This window comes from Lutra lutra, chromosome 1 (assembly GCF_902655055.1).
Source record: "Lutra lutra chromosome 1, mLutLut1.2, whole genome shotgun sequence".
Lineage (NCBI taxonomy): Eukaryota > Metazoa > Chordata > Mammalia > Carnivora > Mustelidae > Lutra > Lutra lutra.
In genome coordinates, this window is record NC_062278.1 from 160,290,737 (window position 1) to 160,309,783 (window position 19,047).

Sequence of the window (19,047 nt, forward strand, 5' to 3'; positions counted from 1 at the left end):
GAGCCGGAGCACCCACCATCCAAGCTGCACAACCATCAGCACATTGTCAAGCTCCGGGAAGCCCTGGGGCTCACGGTCACAAACAGACACATTTTAAAATCAATCTAAGGGCTGTTTTGCTTTTCATGAAAGTGTATGCAACAACCATACAAAAAACTAGACTACAAATTACCTTACTGCCTCTGATAAGCCAAGTTTCAAGGTAATTTCAAAGCCTAATTCCTAAGCTTTGTTTTATTGCCAGCCTCCTAGAGCATTCTTTTCCTAGCAACTGTTTCAAATAGAGAGGTGGGGAAACATTTTACAATGATTTCACCCCAAGACTTCATTAGGTCCTACGCAAATGAGACAAATCAGAATTATGCATAGTTTTTTCACAGTCAAAGAGAAAAAGACTTGCAGTCACAGCCACCAACACTGTTGGTGTTTACATCTTAGCGTAGGAGATGGTCTAGAAAGCTCCATGACAACAACAGGCCCAGCCATAATCACAGGGGGCCTGCAACTCCCAGCCTTTTCCTTCCTCCAGGGATGGTATTGCCTTCTTCCAGCCTTGATGTGATTAACATTAAACTCAGTTTCCTTCTCACAGCCGAACTAATTCTACTGTATTTAGGGATTCTGCCTAACTTACTTTGTAATATGAGAATTAAAGTCTGACTTGAAAAACCCTCAAGACCAAAAAAAAAATGCATTTCTCCCTTTCCTATACTAAATGATATGCTCACATCACTGATAATATATTTACTTTGTGTCTCGAGAGTGCTGAACTAACTCTCTAGAAAATCAAGTCAAAGAATTCAACCAAAATTTGAATCAAGAATATAGATAAAGCAGTTTTGAACAAAATCAGGAAAAAAGCACGAGATATTATTTATTATAATAATAATTTTAAAAGTGCCCCGAGACATGCATAAAGGGAGAAGAGGTAGACTAAAGAGGAAAAAATAACTCTTATAATCAAGTTATACCACCTTTATAACCTGGGTTTTTAGCTTTTGTCTGTTTATTAAAATCACTTTTTTCATCTCAAAGCACTCTAAATCAATATAAGAAGTTTGATGTTTCATTATTATGGCTTCAGGTACAGACACACTAAAAAATTTTATTTAACTAACAGTTTCTAGAATATCATACGGAACAAATCTGAACTGAATGCCATGTTTGGGTGAATTCATAACAATTTGCTTTGCACATGTACACCAAGTGAGAAAAAGAAAAGGTGGTATCTTCAATGGCTCTCAGTCTGTTATGTGCATGAACTGTTTCCACAATTTTTTTTGAGCCTTTATTTTGCCCTAAAATGTATTTCTGTCCCATAACTTTAAAGTTTTAGGCTGGGTGCACTATTACAATAAGCCAAAAGGGCTGGAAATTTTGTAGGGAAAAATCATACAAAAATTTAAAAAAGAGTATTACTTTGGGTACTAACTTTTTGCCTTCAAATTACTTACAAAAATTCATTTTCAATGTTCTGTTAATAGATTTCTCTACCTATAAAAATTATTAAAAAATTATTCATTGTCCTGGGTTGGGATGACACACATACCATAATGTTAGTGGAAATTATTTTTTCATTTAATGCTTTTCACTTAGCTGCAAGGATTTTAGAAATAATTTAAATTAATTTCATTAAATTCATTAAACAAAGGGTAGTTGTATTTCTTCCCATTACCAACTACAATCACTCTGGATAATCATTCGCTTATTTGCTTACTTGTTTACTTGTTTACGATCTATCTCCCTCACTAGAATGTAGGCTCACTGAGGCAGAAACTTCTCTTGTTGAGAAGGACAGATCATGTCTCAACAGTGCTGAGACATGATCTAATTTACATTTTAAGATCATTCTCACTTCTGGGTAGAAAACAGATTCTGGAAGGCAAACATGGAACAGAAATCTACTGCAATAATCCAGGTAAAAGCTAAAGATTTAGAGTGGGATTTTAGCAGTGGAGATGGGGGGAAAAAGGACAAATTTTAGATACATTAGGACTTCAAAGGTAGACAGACTGGGTGATCAATCCAGGTTTCTAGCCTGAGCTGACCGTGGTGGCACTGACTGAAATGGGTAAACTGGGGGAACAACAGATTTGAGGGGAAGAAAGAGATAACAGGCTTTCTACTTTTGGACATGTTAAGCCTGAGATCCTATTAGGCACTCCAAAGGAAACATCATCGAGGCCACAAACTACCAAATCTGGAATATAAGAGAGATGAGTGAGGGCCAGAACCACACATTTAGAAGTCAACAGCAAATAGTTATCATTTAAAGCCTTTGGGTTGGATTACATTAAAGAGAATACAGACAAGGGAGAGGAGAGACCTGGGCCCTGGGACTTGCCAACATGATAAACTGGCTTCCCTCTTATAGTCTCTTCCCTTACTAATGAATCCAATAATTTTTCAATGACAGCATAATATTGTCATCAAAAACATCCTGACCTACTTCTACATCCCACTGTGTATCTCTTAGATTTTAACATTCACATATGACCACACTTAAAATATTCAGATAATCTCCAACACAAAAAAAATCTCTGAAGACTCCCTCCAAGAGAAACAAATGCCAGATACTGACCCCAAACCTCCTGTTTATGGAGAGAGAAACAAGAGAAAAAGAAATGGGAGCTAAGAGAATAGGGAATATAAAATCTCCTATTTTGAAGATAACAGAAATAACCTCACAAAATACAAGAAAGGCAGCACTTTCAAAATAAACTGTATCCAAATAATACCTTACTTTTATAATATGCATTATACTTTTAGAGTTGTAACTACATAGTCTGGAGTACACAAATGAGAATGCACTATAAATGGTATGAAAACACAGCAGTCTCAATCCAAGGAATTTGAACAACTATCCATCTTCCTGCTGTTTCTGGTTTCTATGGAAATAGAGGTAACTGCTGGAAAAATAAGGATGAGGTACTTAAAACACCTTCTATTCAGAGAAGAGTGAGAAAAGCTGGCAGTCAGGGTGAGGACTGGTAGCGCTGAAGTCAATTTATGCTTGTGGAACCAAGTTTAGATTAGGGTAGACACAATCTTTTTAACATTAAACTCTCACTCCATCTGACTTCCTGCAACACAATAATGCTCAGTCTTGGTTTAATCCAGAGAAAAAGAACTAAATTATATTAGTAACTAGTTTTTTCATTATATGACTATACAACTCACACACCAATTTTTTCTCCCTACATCAATTACATTACTAAGCTAATCATGCTCCATTTATTTACTTTAGAGAGAGAGAACGTGCCTGTGCACCTGGGGAGGAACAGAGGGAGGAGAGGGGAAGCAGACTCTCAGTTGAGTTCAGACCTTGAGACCTGAGCCAAAACTAAGAACTGACACTTAACAGATTGAACCACCCAGGTGCCTTCCTACCCCACTCTCTTTTTTTTTTTTTTAAAGATTTTATTTATTTATTTGACAGACAGAGATCACAGTAGGCGGAGAGGCAGGCAGAGAGAGAGAGAGGAGGAAGCAGGCTCCCCGCTGAGCAGAGAGCCCGATGCGGGGCTCGATCCCAGGACCCTGGGATCATGACCTGAGCCGAAGGCAGAGGCTTTAACCCACTGAGCCGCCCAGGCGCCCCCTACCCCACTCTCTTTAATAGGAACCTACTTTCTTAGGTAGAAAAACAACCTATGTTATCTTTGGAAATAGGATATATTCTTCACATACACGGATAAAAACTAAAATCTGGGTAAATGCCACCCACTAAAAGCAAACACAATCTAGCAACCTTACAAAAAGAAGAACAACCACAAAACTGAGTTAAGTGCCAGATATTAACCTGAAACCTCCTTCAATTCCAATTGAGAAGCCAAAGATGGTCATTCTGGTAAAGCTTCTACTTCTATGTCTCTTCACCAGTATCATCACTGAGAGTCTACACATAAGTGAAATAAAGCCCACCAACCCCAAAACTTTTATTAAAAACAACTAAGTAAAACAATTACTTTCAGAATAAAAATATTTTATGCACGGAACATGGAAGGCAAGAGGGTCAACAAATCTTCAACCCAGAAGCTACAAAAAATAAGCCAAAAGAACAGTATCATTTTACACAACTGACCCAAAATTAAATTTTCAGTTACTCTAAAAGAGTCAGAGAATAGATGATAATTAGCAGTATCTAAAGACTTTCTTATACCTTAATTAAGCTTCAAACCACAAAATCAAATCTGCTGAGTGATATAATAGTTGATTTGAAAACACGTTTTAGTATCTAAAACTTTGCTAAATAATCTTAGAAATGTTTGACAAGTGAAATAACTTAATTATTTATTCTTACCTTTGCAGACACTCAAAATCATACCGCCTGACTTTTGCACTTCATCAAATTTGGCAAAAATCACCTCTAACCTGGGAATAAAGAATACATTTTGTTTTATATACAGTTTAAATAGAAACAATTTCCTTGGCCACCTCCCTGAGAAAAGTATGTTCAGGAATTCAGTTTCATACAACTCTCTTTTACAATTACCTCACTTACTGAGAGAAAACACCAAGCCCATCCTGCTTGAGTACAGAAGCAACAAAACACAGGCAGCACCTACATGCATAGTTTCATGTTTCCTCATAAAATTATTTCTCCAAACCCATCAAAAATACTTGTTACAACCTTATAATAAATGTACTCAGTCACCAAGACCTCTTTAAAAGTACATGAACTCATGCAAAGGAAACATAAGGCAAACATAAAAACAATGAAATATAAAACGACAGAAACTAAGGTGATAGGGATATGACTAATACTAACATCTTCTCTATTAACCTACTTTCTTTTAACACCAATTCTGTTACTGTTTCTGATTATATTCAGAATTACTTTCTATACTTCTGGTATCACTTTTTTTTTAAGTTAACAATGTGTTTCTTATTACAAAAGCAGTGTACATTCATTATAAAAGAAAACTAGGAAACATAATTAGGAACAAAGAAAAAAACCCAAACACAATTCCATCATCCAATTTTTTTGAATTGTGTGCTGATGGTTTGTATTCATATATAAATTTTCTTCAGATCAAAATGATATTATGCTGACAGCAGTATTTTTTAGTTTGCTTTGCTTTTACTTTCCAATATATCATGCTATGATTTATTTATTTATTTTTTGAGAGAGAGAGAGAGAGAGAGAGAGACCAAGCACAGGAGGGGAAGGAGGGGGAGAGGGAGAGAAAAAAATCTCAAGCAGGTTCCACACTCAGCACAAAGCCCAACATGGCGCTCAATCTCAGGACTCTGAGATTATGACCTGAGCTGAAATCATGAGTCAGATACTTAACTGACAGAGCCACCCAGGTGCCCCTATGATATTATTTATTCTTAAAGTTAGAACTTAGAGATTTGGGGAAGGAAGGAGGGCCTTGTCATTTTGTTTTTAACTGCTACATGTTCTCTGACTTACTCTTATGTTTCTGTCATAATGTCATTTTTACAACCTTAGTTAAGCCGTGGTCCATATCCTGTCATTTCCTTCTTTCCTTTTTTTTTTTTTTTTTTTTAAAGATTTTATTTATTTATTTCACAGACAGAAATCACAAGTAGGCAGAGAGGAAGGCAGAGAGAGAGAGAGGGAAGCAGGCTCTTCACCAAGCAGAGAGCCCGATTCGGGGCTCCATCCCAGGATCCTGGGATCATGACCTGAGCCGAAGGCAGAGGCTTTAACCCAGTGAGCCACCCAGGCGCTCCCATATCCTGTCAGTTCTTAGTTGTAAACTGAGAATGCAGACACTTTCTATCTTAAAAAATATATGTTTTTTAGAGGCGCCTGGGTGGCTCAGTGGGTTGAGGCCTCTGCCTTCGGCTCAGGTCATGATCCCAGGGTCCTGGGATCGAGCCCTGCATCGGGCTCTCTGCTGGGCAGGGAGTCTGCTTCCCGCCCCCCCACCCCGCTCTCTATGCCTGCTGCTCTGCCTACTTGTGATCTCTGTCAAATAAATAAATAAAATCTTCAAAAAATCTATGTTTTTTAGAGTTGAAAACCTTCTAGACACTCATCATAATGTGATTTCTAAACCTTAGCCTTACCTCCTACCCCCACTGATTTCAACAAATAAAACATTCACAACAAATAAAAATATTCACAAATCTGAAAGCAAGCACTTCAGTTTAAAGACACAGGTTGCTTCATCCTACAGAACAGTATCTTCCAGAGACTTAGGGAGACAGCAGAACAAGATGCCCAGAGACAAGATGTGGACAAGATGAAATGGGAGAGGGAACACTGGAATTGGAAGGTGGGACACCTCAGAATGAAGACCACAGAAGTCAGGTACAGAAAGGATAGTATCCAGGAGAGCTCTTTGGGGAAAATGGCAGAACAAGATATTAAGAAGCATGAAAATAACACTCAGAGTAGCAAAATAGGAGTAAGAAACTGAGGACAGAAAGCTCTGAACCCCCATTTCACACCATTTTCAAAGAAAATACCACATGGACTATAAATCTAAATGTGAATAAAACTTCATGACAATCACCCAGAGAATGTCTTTAAGATATTAGGTTAAGTAAAGATTTCTTAAACTGGGCACAGAAATGTCTAATCATAAAGGAAATGACCAAAAGCTACATCAAAATTAAAAACTTACGTACATTAAAAGACACCATCAAAAAAGTAAAAAGGCAAATCACAAGGTGGGAGAAGATACCTGAAACATATACATAGCTGACAATGGGCTTGTACCTAGAATGTATGTTGAAAATCCCTCTAATCAATTTTTTTAAAAAGATTTTATTTATTTATTTGACAGGGAGAGGTCACAAGTAGGCAGAGAAGCAGCCAGAGAGGCCGGGGGGAAGCAGGCTCCCCACTGAGCAGAGAGCCGATGCGGGACTCGATCCCAGGACCCTAAGATCATGACCCGAGCCAAAGGCGGAGGCTTAACCCACTGAGCCACTCAGGCGCCCCCTCCTAATCAATTTTTTTTTTTAAAGATTTTTATTTATTTATTTTGAGAGAGAGAGAGAATGAGCATGAGAGGGGAGGTCAGAGGGAGAAGCAGACTCCCCATGGAGCTGGGAGCCCAATGTGGGACTTGATCCCAGGACTCTGGGACCATGACCTGAGCCGAAGGCAGTTGCTTAACCAACTGAGCCACCCAGGCGCCCCCTAATCAATTTTTAAAAAGTGACAGACCACTCAGTTTTTAAAAATAGGCAAGAGACCTGAAAATACACTTTGAAAGAACATATCCAAATGATTGATAAATACATGAAATGGTTCTTCTCTTTATTAGTAATCAGAAAAATGCAGACTACCACTATAATGAAAATACATACATCAGAAACCTAAAATTAGTAAGACTCAGACTAATAATGCTAAGTATCAGTGAAAATGTAGAGTAACAGGAACTTGCAAACAGCGTCAGCAAGAAAATAAATGGTTACAACCACTCTGGAAAACTGTTTGTCAATATCAATTATAGGTGAACATACCAGATGGCCCAGCAATTCCACTCTTAGATTAAGAGACGAATACACAGGTACACCAAAAGACATGTACAAGAATGTTTTTAATAGCATTATTCTAAAGAGCTACAAACTGAAAATAACTCACAAGTCCATCATTAGTATGGATTCATAAAGTAGGACTTATTCATAAAAAAGTAAATTGCAATGAAAATGAAACAACTATAGCCAGATCCAACAACCCAAATAAATTAAAACAAGGGGCACTGGGTGGCTCAGATGGTTGAGCAACTCTCAGTTTCAGCTCAGGTCATACTCTCAGGGTTGTGGGATCGAGTCCTATGGTGGGTTCCCAGCTCAGCAGTGGGTCTGCTTAAGGATTCTCTTCCTCTGCACCCTCGCCAAAATAAGTAAATAAATCTCTAAAAAATAATAATAACAACAATAACTGAAAAAAGCCAGACACAAAAGAGCACATACTATATGATTCCATTTATATAAAATTCAAAAATTCAAGAATTAAGAAGGATTTAGGGAAGCTTCTAGATTATAATATTCAACTTTGCCACCTATGTGGATACATGGGTGTATTCACTTTATGATAATTTACAGAGCTGTATACTCATGATTTACATACATTTCTGTATGGATGTCATACTAGCATAAAATTATAAATTATTTAATAAAAATTTTTAAATAGAAATTTCAAAATATATAATGCAATATACATAAATATACACATACACATAAATACATTACATTAACATCATTCCTTTCATTTACATAAAATGATGTAAAATTTACTCAAATGAAATTGTTAGCCCTGGAAGTAGAAAATGAGTAAGTAAACAAAATGCACATTTAATGGACTATCTTATTATAAAAAAATAATTAGTACTAGAAAAAAACTACATGGTAAGAGAGATAGCCAGATATGATGAGAGTTAGAACATCCCTCTGAAGTAGTCTTCCATCTCCTGACACCCCACCCCCTACCACCAAAAATCAAATCAAGCCTCAAGATCCTACTACCAATTTGTAGGATATAAAGACAGAAGGATATGTTAAATGATATCACAGAAAAAGAATCAGCAATATTTGGAATATGGGAAACTTTACAGGATAAACTACCTACCTTATTCAACAAATAAACACAAGAGAAAAAAGTGTTGGAGGTACATAAAGATTTACAAAGACTTGTAAGAACTTATCAACTAATTGTTGGACTTTATTTGGATATGGATTCAAAGAAACCTATAAACATATACACAGACTTATGACGTTTATGAAACAACTGGAAATTTGAACGCTGACTGGATATTTGATTTATAGAATTATTTGCAAAAAAACCTTTAAGTTGTGATGCTAGTACTGAATGCACTGAATTACAGATGAAATAAAATGACTTGGGATTTGCTTCAAAATAAAACAAGAGTAAGTAGGTAAGATTATAACATACAAAACTGGCCATGAGTTGTTAATTGTTGAAGCTGCGTAATGGGTACATGAAATTCATTACACTATTGTCTACTTCATTCTATGTTTGAAATTTTCAGTAATAAAAAGTTAAAAGAAATCCTTTCAAGCCCCCCTTAAAATGGGACTAAAATGTGATTACCAAAAAATTTAACTGGAGTAATATCTTTAATAAAAATAGAAACTCTGAAAAGTACTAAAGGAAAAAAATTACCTTTGGAAAAAAATGTTCTGATATATGAGAAGCTCATCAATGCGATTTTTACTGATTTAACTGATGCCACTGTACTCAGATATTCTTAATTTTCCTTTTTATTTGACTAGATTTTAAGAGTAGTGACTAATTCTTTTTTTTTTTTTTTTAAGATTTTATTTATTTGACAGAGAGATAGAACCAGAGAGTATAAGCAGGGGGAATGGCAGAGGGAGAGGGAGAAGGAGACTCTCTGCTGAAAAGAGAGCCTGAGGTGGGACTCAATCCCAGGACCCTGGGATCATGACCTGAGCTGAAGGCGGATGCTTAACTTAATGAGCCACCCAGGTGCCCCAGTAGTTACTAATTCTTACATAGCTTTCTGTTATCCAGTATCTTGTGTAATACCTTTCAATAAGAGGCACTCAAAAAAAATATTTACTTAATGAGTAGATTAATATTTTTACTAAATTCTTTTTTTTAAGATTTTATTTATTTATTTGATAGAGAGAGATCACAAGTAGGCAGAGAGGCAGGCAGAGAGCGAGGGGGAAGCAGGCTCCCTGCTGAGCAGAGAGCCCAATGGGGGCTCTATCCCAGGACCCTGAGATCATGACCTGAGCTGAAGGCAGAGGCTTTAACCCACTGAGCCACCAAGGTGCCCCATTTTTACTAAATTCTTGATTAAGCATCTTCCAAATAATGATTATTACTGTCTGGTATCAAAAGACAGTTTCCTGGATGGTATTTAGTTACATATTAAATAATATATGAATATATAATCAAACAGTGTCCAAAAAAATTACAGGATGTAAAGAACTTTTTAAACAGTGAAAGCCTACACATCTTTTTGTATCTTGTGAATTTTATTTTATTTTATTTTTTTAAAGATTTTATTTATTGACAGAGCAGGAGAGTATAAGCAGGGGGAATAGCAGAGGGAGAGGGAGAAGCAGGCTCTCTGCTGAGCAAGGAGCTGGATGTGGGACTTGATCCCAGTAGTCTGGGATCATGACCTGAGCTGAAGGCAGACATTTAACCAACTGAACCACCCAGGCGCCCATATCTTGTGAATTTTAAAAATCTCAGAAAACTGAAACTATTTAAAACAAACATACATGAAATTAAAACTTATAAAATGAGTAGCCAAAAAAAAAAAAAAAAAATTTAGCAAGACTTACCTAGCAGGAGGAATTCCTCTCTTACAGAGATCCATCCTCACTCTCTCTCCCACATGTCTATAGATCTCCACTATAGCCAATACTGCAGCATCTCTCACCTGCCAAGGAATTCAGAACTTAAGCTTAGATGAGACATAATAAAATATGTGTTCTCACGGCACCATTACAACTTAAAGTTCTCGGTTGTTTTAATGCCTCTAAACCCCTAAGAGATTTTGGCAGGTCAGTAACAAAAATCAAGAGGACCTGCCGAGAAAACTCTAGAGAAACCTTGTAAAAAGGTTTTGTAGAAATCTAAGAAACATGTATATAAAAGTTACTAATGCAGCTTTTTAAAAATCTTTTTTGTAATAAGACTGCACAAAGAACTGCCAATAACTGTGTGAATACAAGTATTATTGTGGCCAATATATTTCCCTTGAATAAAACTGCCCTTCGAGAATGTGGTCTGAACTCAACACCAGTGTTCATAGCATCTTTCTTTACAATAGTCAAAAGGTGGAGCAAACCCAAATGTCCACCTAAGGATGAATGTATGAACAAAATGTGGTATACACATACAATGGAATATTAGTCAGCCTTAAAAAGGGCAGAAATTCTGACACATGTTACAATAGAGATGAACCTTGAAGACATTATACTTTGTGAAATATGCCAGATACAAAAGGACAAATTGTATGGTTCCACTTTCATAGAGTACCTAGAGTAGTATAATCATATGGAGAGAAAGTAAAATGTGATTGTCAGGAGCTGGGGGGTTGGGAAGAATGGGGAGTTATTATTTAACAGGTACAGAGTTTGGAAGATGAAAAAGTTCTGGAAATGGATGGTGGTGATGGTTGCACAACAGCGTGAATGTACTTAATGCCAACGAATTGGATACTAAAAAATGACCAGAAAGGTAAATTTTATGTTGTGTATATTTTAGCACAATTAAAAGAAAAAAAATGTGGCCTCAAGACAGGAATTTGGAAGACAGCTCTAGTTCCCTTGCACAGGTCACAAAGAGCAAATAAAGAGATAACAGAACTCTCTTCAACTTCCAGAGGCAGAGCCAGGGTCTAATAGCAAGGAAAACTTTATCCAGAGTTATTCCAAATGCTCAAGCTATGACAAAAAGGTTACAGTCAAGGTTCAAATCCACTAAGATGGACAAGATCCAGGATATACCCCTGTATTATGCCTACAGCATACACAGCTCAAGTAAAGAAATTACAAATTTCCTCTGTTAAATAGGGTTATGACTGTTGTAAAAAGCTGTTGTTATGCAACCACATCCAGGAATGAAGAAAGGACACTGACAACCTGTCCTCACAAATAACAAATAGGAGGACTATAAAAAGGAATCCAGTTCTTTGTCACTCAGTCTTTCAAACCCAAGATCTATCCTTTTGGTCCCATATATCCTTAATACTAGCCAAATGAGTAACAAACTTAAGCAACTTATGTGAATAAAATGCGTTCTTAGAATGTAACTTTGGTGGATTTTAAAAGAAAAAGAAGTGAAATCTTGATTTCATTACCCAACTCCACCTGCCCTCTTCTTTTTTTTAAGTGGAGTAAGGGCGCTAGGAAAGAAGAGATAGCCAAAAAAATTAGTCAATGCTTGAATGTAAGTAAAATTTTACCTGACTGTTGGAATCTCCAAATAGGATACACAAATGTGGTACCAGCTTGCTGAGAACTAGTGGCTGAGCCCCAAAACTAAATATAATTTGAAACAAAAATAAAGAGAATTTTGTTTTAATCAAACAGTAAACAAAATAACCTTACACTTTCTTCTTGTCTATATCAATAAGACAAACATTGTGGGGAGCATGGGTACACATCATTAAAACATGAAGGACATCAGACACAAGCAAAAACTAATTCTAAACAATGTGAAATATGCAAACTTGAAAAACCATGACTGACAATGAAAACTGTCAACACATGATCCAAGAGAACAAAATGTTCAACCAATGGCACTCTTACACCTAGTAACTTACTGATCACTTAGGAAAATTTGAGCTTTTGCTTTAAAATACTTAACTTTTTTTATAGATGCTGGGTCTCAAATTTGCATTCCAATAAAACCTTTATTTATAAAGGTTATAATATTTGATGAGGTCATGGGTTGAAAGCAAATGACAGGAGAGCCAAAAACCACATAAGTTGTGCAAAACTGAATGCACTTACAAGCTCTAGATGGCAGAAAGGACCACAGTGGAGTAAAAGAAAATAAATGAAGGTATAGTTAGAAAAAAGAAAGTAACACTACAGGAAAAGTTGAAAGCTACTATGTATCACCTATCTTGTTGCATAGAACTTGAACAAATAATCCAGAAAGAGAGCAAAAGCCCCAACAACTTCTTCAGACTGGAGTTCTGAGCTCTGGCTCTATGCTGTCAGAGCTCTACATACTGGTACCTGATTCACTGTCTAGTTACCTGGAAGAGTCTTGTTCGGTCTGTGATTTGGGTAACCATCCACACTGGTCTAGAAAACCTAGCTGGGGGGAAATGGCTACAATATTTGAAATACCACGGAGTTAAAACAATTCCAAACTGGGTCCAGAACAGAAGTAGAACCTAAGTTATATCAACATACTTCTTATATGATCATCTATTTTGGGTAGCACTTTAAAAAAAAGAGAAACACTTCTTATCACTAATAATTTTAAATTAATATACACACAAAAAATTAACAGCTGAAGATATCAAATCAAATAAAAGCTCTCATACCAAAAATCAATTAATAACTATTTAAAATGTTATTTCCATAACTTCCTTCAAGCTTTATGAAATGGATATTGTTCTTTCCTTTTAGAAAAACGAAAAACAAGATAGCTATTTTCAGTAATCATAAAACTTACATGTTTAAGGTTTCAATAAGACACAGACACACGCCTTCTCGAGATCGAAAATTCTTGTGCTTAAAACCAGAAGCCAACTGTTCCCAAATGTACTATTTAAAAGAAAAGTAAACAAGTATAACAAAAAATTAAATTACTCATGTTATAATCTTTTTTAATTCCCAACCCTATCACCAACTTTAAATAACTGAATTTCCCCATTAGACTTTACTTCTTTTTACTAATTTTTTTTTTAAAGAATGTATTTATTTATCTGACAGAGAGAGAGAGCGCAAGAGAGACAGGGAGAGAGGGAACACAACAAGCAGTGTGAGAGGGAGAAGCAGGCTTCCCGCTGAGCAGAGGACCCCCAATGCGGGGCTTGATTCCAGGACCCTGGGATCATGACCTGAGCTGAAGGCAGACATTTAACGCCTGAGCCACCCAGGCACCCCTCTACAAGTTTTCCTAAGCCAAATTTGTACTAATGTTGCTCTCACCCATTTTAAAGTATCTTAATCACATTTTTAGCTTTTATTTAGTATCCTTCACTTTAGGTTTCAGTTATTTTCAGAAAAACTATGTCCAATACCTAAAAACCTTAAGATTTCCACGGACACAGAATTCTTTCTAAGCTTTAGAAATCTCCCAACAACAATGCTACCATTATAAGCCCAGTAGTCCAGTAAGCATTTAAAAGGTCCAATGTTGCTTAGCAACTACTCCAAATTGTCACATGGAACAGGCTTTTTCAACATTTTATAATTCAGTCTTTTCTCGCTTTAGCACTGGATCCAAATACAGAAACATTATTTGATAAAAGTCATTTTATTGCTATCTACTAAAATTTCCTTTTTAAAAAAGCATATATAACCTGTACAGATATTCCACAGCAATTATATGAATTTGGTGTAGGAAGGAACCCAACTTTATTCTTCTAAACATACAGCCAACTGGCTCAATCAATCCTTTCTCCACATTTAGAAACACCACCCTTACCATTTATTAGATCCATGAACACACACACACATAAACATCTTCTTGGACTCTTTATTCAATTCTACTAATACTTCTCTTTCTGCCAAACTTTCTCGAAAGTAACTTGGAAGTTTACTCAGAAAATCTTAAGTGTGAATAACCTGATGCAGCAACACCATCTCTGGAATACTATTTTATATTTATATCCAAAGATATGTCAAGGATGTTCCTTTTAGAATTGCTTATAATAGCATGTCAAAAATGAGTTAAAATTTGAACCACTAAACAAGTGTTGAAGGATACCCACCAAACTATTAATAAGGACTTCATTCTAAGGTATAAAATATCTGGGCAAACAGTTTATTTTTGCAATTTTTTATAAAACATATGCAATATGTTTTATAATTTTAAAACTGTATTTTAGGTAATAACCCATAATACCATTGTATATATTGTAAATTCCAGGGTTTTTTTCTACTTAACATGAGCTACTCTATAAATCTCTGTTTACATGTCAATTTATTGTCATACTTTTCACATATGCTCCATGCCCAGCATGGAGTACAACATGGAACTTGAACTCACAACCCTGAGATCAAGACCTGAGCTGAGATCAAAAGACAGATGCTTAATTGACTGAGCTATCCAGGTGCCCCTTTCTGCTCTCCTTTCAAAACATCTCTATAGGGGCTAATTTATTCTACTGTATTCATAAAACACAAATCAGTATCATAGAATATATGCCTTATACAATTAGTAACCACCTGTTCAAGTAAAAAATTTTCTTCTTGCTCTAAAAGTTGAATATAACTTCAGTAGTTCTCAAAATGAGCTTTCTCAGTGAACACTGTATTATCTGCAAGTAAGAAAAACCAAAAAAATCCTAAAAAATAATATAATCAGCATAGTATCCAGCAGAATCTGAGTTAGCTTTGTAAAAGATGTCAAAGAGCAGAAAATAGGAAAAAGAAAAGCAAAAAATCCCCCAAAAGTTAAATACTGACATTTTATCTTAAATTTCAATTTCTTTAAAGAATTAACAATAATTCAGTATTTAAAATTCCAGCTTTCCTGTCCCCTGGGGCTTCACTGACTTGCTGTAATTACCAGCTATTTTTACCGATATTTCAACACTGATTAGGAAACTGTTAAGTTTGAAAATGAAGGCCTACCACAGGTGGTGCTACTTGATCCATTAACTTCAATATCAGAGTCTGAGCTTCATCTCGAACCTTGTCTTTGGCATCTCCCATTCTGTCTATTAAAGCTACAATAACTAGAGAAAGGCAAGAGAAAGAGTAAATATTTATAATTCATCTCCATTGTAAGCTATATTTTACAAAATTATAAACAGTTTGTTTCCATAAATGAAAAGTTGAGGTAAGCAAATTATTTTCTTTACTCATGAGTCTAATAAATAATAAAAGAGAAGAAGGTTTCAAAAGCATACATACAACATGATATCCACTTATGATAACATTCAAAAAACAGGCAAGACGAAATATTATCCTACTTAGATACATAGAAATGTGTATGGCTAGTCAAGCTCTACAGATGAGCAGGGAATGGTTATCTAGAAGGTCATGTCCGTGGTCACCCCTGGCAGAGGGAGGTAGGTGTCATCAGGAATGCAGAGAGGAAGTATCTAGGATGACAGAGTTCTAGTTTCTCCACCTGGGGACAGGCAGGTGTTGGTGTGCAATTACGTGTGTAATACACACTTATGTATGTATGACATATTACTCAACTGACAAAAATAAAAGCCTAGGCCCCCAGATTGAAGTTTTTCTCTACTATGTCCAAGACTGTGGCACTATTTCATGAAAGGAGGGAGGAAAAAGCAGGTAAGAGTCCATTCTTGGAAAGTTTTCATGAGAAAGGTTTTTATAACTATAAATCAACCAAACACCACAAAGAAATCACATCTATTGAGGGTGAGGCTGAAGGGAAACGGAGCAGAAGATAGAACTCAGAGGGTACAGGTTCTAAAGTCCACTCATTTGGCAAAAATATCTCAAAGTCAAAATTATCTTTCTGTAAACCCTTAAACTACCACTTCCCCTTGTGTGGTGTTACAAGGTGTGTGGCACAATATTTCATCTCCTTTTGTCTTTATATCCTTAACCATTAATGTCTGCAGCAGTACTCACCTCAGAAGATGGACTGAAAATTAAAAAGAGAATAAATGTAAGCCACTTAGAGTGAAGAGCACTAAGTAAGCACTCTGAGTCACCTACCACCCCTCACCATCGCTAGCATCATTTTACAGGTTGGAAGGCAAAGAAATTAACTTTTGTTTCTCTTTTGATATGACAGCTAAACCCTTCCTTTCCCTGGGGCAATGAAGGCTGAGGCCTAGTTTAAACAAGGGAAGGAAGAAATGAGATTAAGAACCAGATTTTCTCTCATTTATTTATGGACAATTATAATTAACTGCATAAGCAATTTGATGCAAATATGTTCTAGAATATAACAAGCAGACTGATGTAATAATAATAAACAACAATGCTTAAGGAAAAAAGATATTACATTCTTTTTGGAAGAAAATTCGACTAGGATGAGAAGCCCACTATACCAAATGAAATGATATCATCCAAAAACCCAAGCTTAATCAAGGAAATGACTATGTAAGAAAAAAGTCCCTGCCATAACATTACAAGCCTAATCAGGAGGCAACTGAAGTACCTGTCGGTTGGAATAATATAAACACTTGTATTTATCTGATGTATTATTAACATCAGAGAAAATCATTGACACCTATAGGACTGGCTGCAGTGGAACTCTGGTTCCAATAGCTACTGTGAGGCAGAAGACAGCAATAAACACTTAATAAATATTAAATATTATTATGTACTAAGCACCGAATTATCTCATGTCATCCCAATAACAATCCTATGAAATAGAATAGGCCCATTTGATAGAGAAGGCCCAAAGGCATTAAATACCTTTCCCAAAGTCACACAAATAACAAGTTGAAACCAGGATTTAAACAATCCACACAGAATCCTGGGTGGCTCAGTCAGTTAAGCGTCTGCCTTCAGCTCAGGTTATGATCCCAGGGTCCTGGGATCAAGTCCTACATCGGGCTCTCTGCCTGCTTCTTCCCCTGCCTGCTGCTTCCCTGTATGTGCTCGCTGGTGCTCTCTCTTTCTCTCTCTGACAAATAAGTAAATAAAAAAATCTTAAATAAAAATAAATAAATAGGGCGCCTGGGTGGCTCAGTGGGTTAAACCACTGCCTTCGGCTCAGGTCATGATCTCAGGGTCCTGGGATCAAGTCCCGCATCGGGCTCTCTGCTTGGCGGGGAGCCTGCTTCCCTTCCTCTCTCTCTGCCTGCCTCTCTGCCTACTTGTGATCTCTCTCTGTCAAATAAATAAATAAAATCTTAAATAAATAAATAAATAAATAATCCACACAATCAGGTCCCAGTCATAACTATTTCTATCTACTTGTAACTGAGGTGTTTTGCATGTGTGTGTTTTAACAATCACACAATAGTAGTATGTAAAAAAAAAAAAAAAGCCACTTTCATTCTTGAGAAGTGGAATTTAAATCCAAAAAGAAAATTAAAACAGTCAACAAAATAAAGAGGCAACCCACGGAATGCGAGAAGATATTCGCAAATGTTCGCAAATGACACTACAGACAAAAGGATGATATCCAAGATCTATAAAGAACTCCTCAAACTCAACACACACAAAACAGATAATTACGTCAAAAAATGGGCAGAAGACATGAACAGACACTTCTCCAAAGAAGACATACAAATGGCTAAGAGACACATGAAAAAATGTTCATCATCATTAGCCATCAGGGAGATTCAAATCAAAACCACATTGAGATACCACCTTAGGCCAGTTAGAATGGCCAAAATTAAGAAGACAGTAAATAACATGTGTTGGAGAGGATGTGGAGAAAGGGGAACCCTCGTACACTACTGGTGGGAATGCAAGTTGGTACAGCCACTTTGAAAAACAGTGTGGAGATTCCTTAGGAAATTAAAAATAGAGCTACCCTATGACCCTGCAATTGCACTACTGGGTATTTACCCCAAAGGTATACTGATGTAGTGGAAAGAAGGGCTATCTGTACCCTAAGGTTCATAGCCATAGTTGTCAAACTGTGGAAAGAACCAAGATGCCCTTCAACGGACGAATGGAGAAAGAAGATATGGTCCATATATACAATGGGGTATTATGCTTCCATCAGAAAGGATGAATACCCAACTTTTGTAGCAACATGGACGGGACTGGAAGAGATTATGCTGAGTGAAATAAGTCAAGCAGAGAGAGTCAATTACCATATGGTTTCACTTACTTGTGGAGCATAAGGAATAACACGGAGGACATTGGGAGAAGGAGAGGAGAAGTGAGTAGGAGGAAATCGGAGGGAGAGACAAACCATAAGAGACTGTGGACTCTGAGAAATAAACTGAGGGTTTTGGAGGGGAGGAGAGGTGGGGGTTGGGTGAGCCTGGTGGTGGGTATTATGGAGGGCATGTATTATTGCACGGAGCACTGGGTGTGGTGCATAAATAATGAATTCTGGAACACTGAAAAGAAATAAAATATAAAATTTTTAAAAAAGAGGAAAAAAAAACCACATTGGCCCAAACAACTGCTCACTTCAATAAGAAAAACTAAAATTTTATAAAATATAAACAATGAAAATAAACAACTTCACACTACATAAACTTTTTATTAAAGTTGAATTAAAGAGTTGACACTCTTGGTGTCAAGTAGAATAAGATTTCATTCCTTGCTCTACCAGTTATTAATTATTTAAGACAGTAAACTTCTCTGCATTTCAAAGTTCCCTTGTCTATGAAATAAGAAGGGATGCAGACCTATTCCTCACATGCCTAGTGAGAGGATGAGGTAAAATGGTAAAGCAAACAAAAAACCTGTGTTAAGCCTGTAATAAGCATTTGGAAGAGTCAACAGTTAAAGGATCCTAAAAATCTG

General features: G+C 36.4%; 1 protein-coding gene across 47 annotated transcripts in view; it reads right to left on the reverse strand.

Moving 5' to 3' along the window:
- Window positions 1-19,047, reverse strand: part of CLASP2 (cytoplasmic linker associated protein 2) — a 181,691-nt gene that overhangs the window by 143,764 nt on the left and 18,880 nt on the right. For all 47 annotated transcript variants that reach the window (XM_047741973.1, XM_047741900.1, XM_047741956.1 and 44 more), the window contains exons 3-7: window positions 15,256-15,359; window positions 13,127-13,218; window positions 11,901-11,976; window positions 10,273-10,370; window positions 4,304-4,374 (exon numbers count right to left, since the gene is read on the reverse strand). In XM_047741973.1, the coding sequence (XP_047597929.1) occupies window positions 4,304-4,374; window positions 10,273-10,370; window positions 11,901-11,976; window positions 13,127-13,218; window positions 15,256-15,359 (441 nt within the window). The remainder of the gene's footprint in view (window positions 1-4,303; window positions 4,375-10,272; window positions 10,371-11,900; window positions 11,977-13,126; window positions 13,219-15,255; window positions 15,360-19,047) is intronic.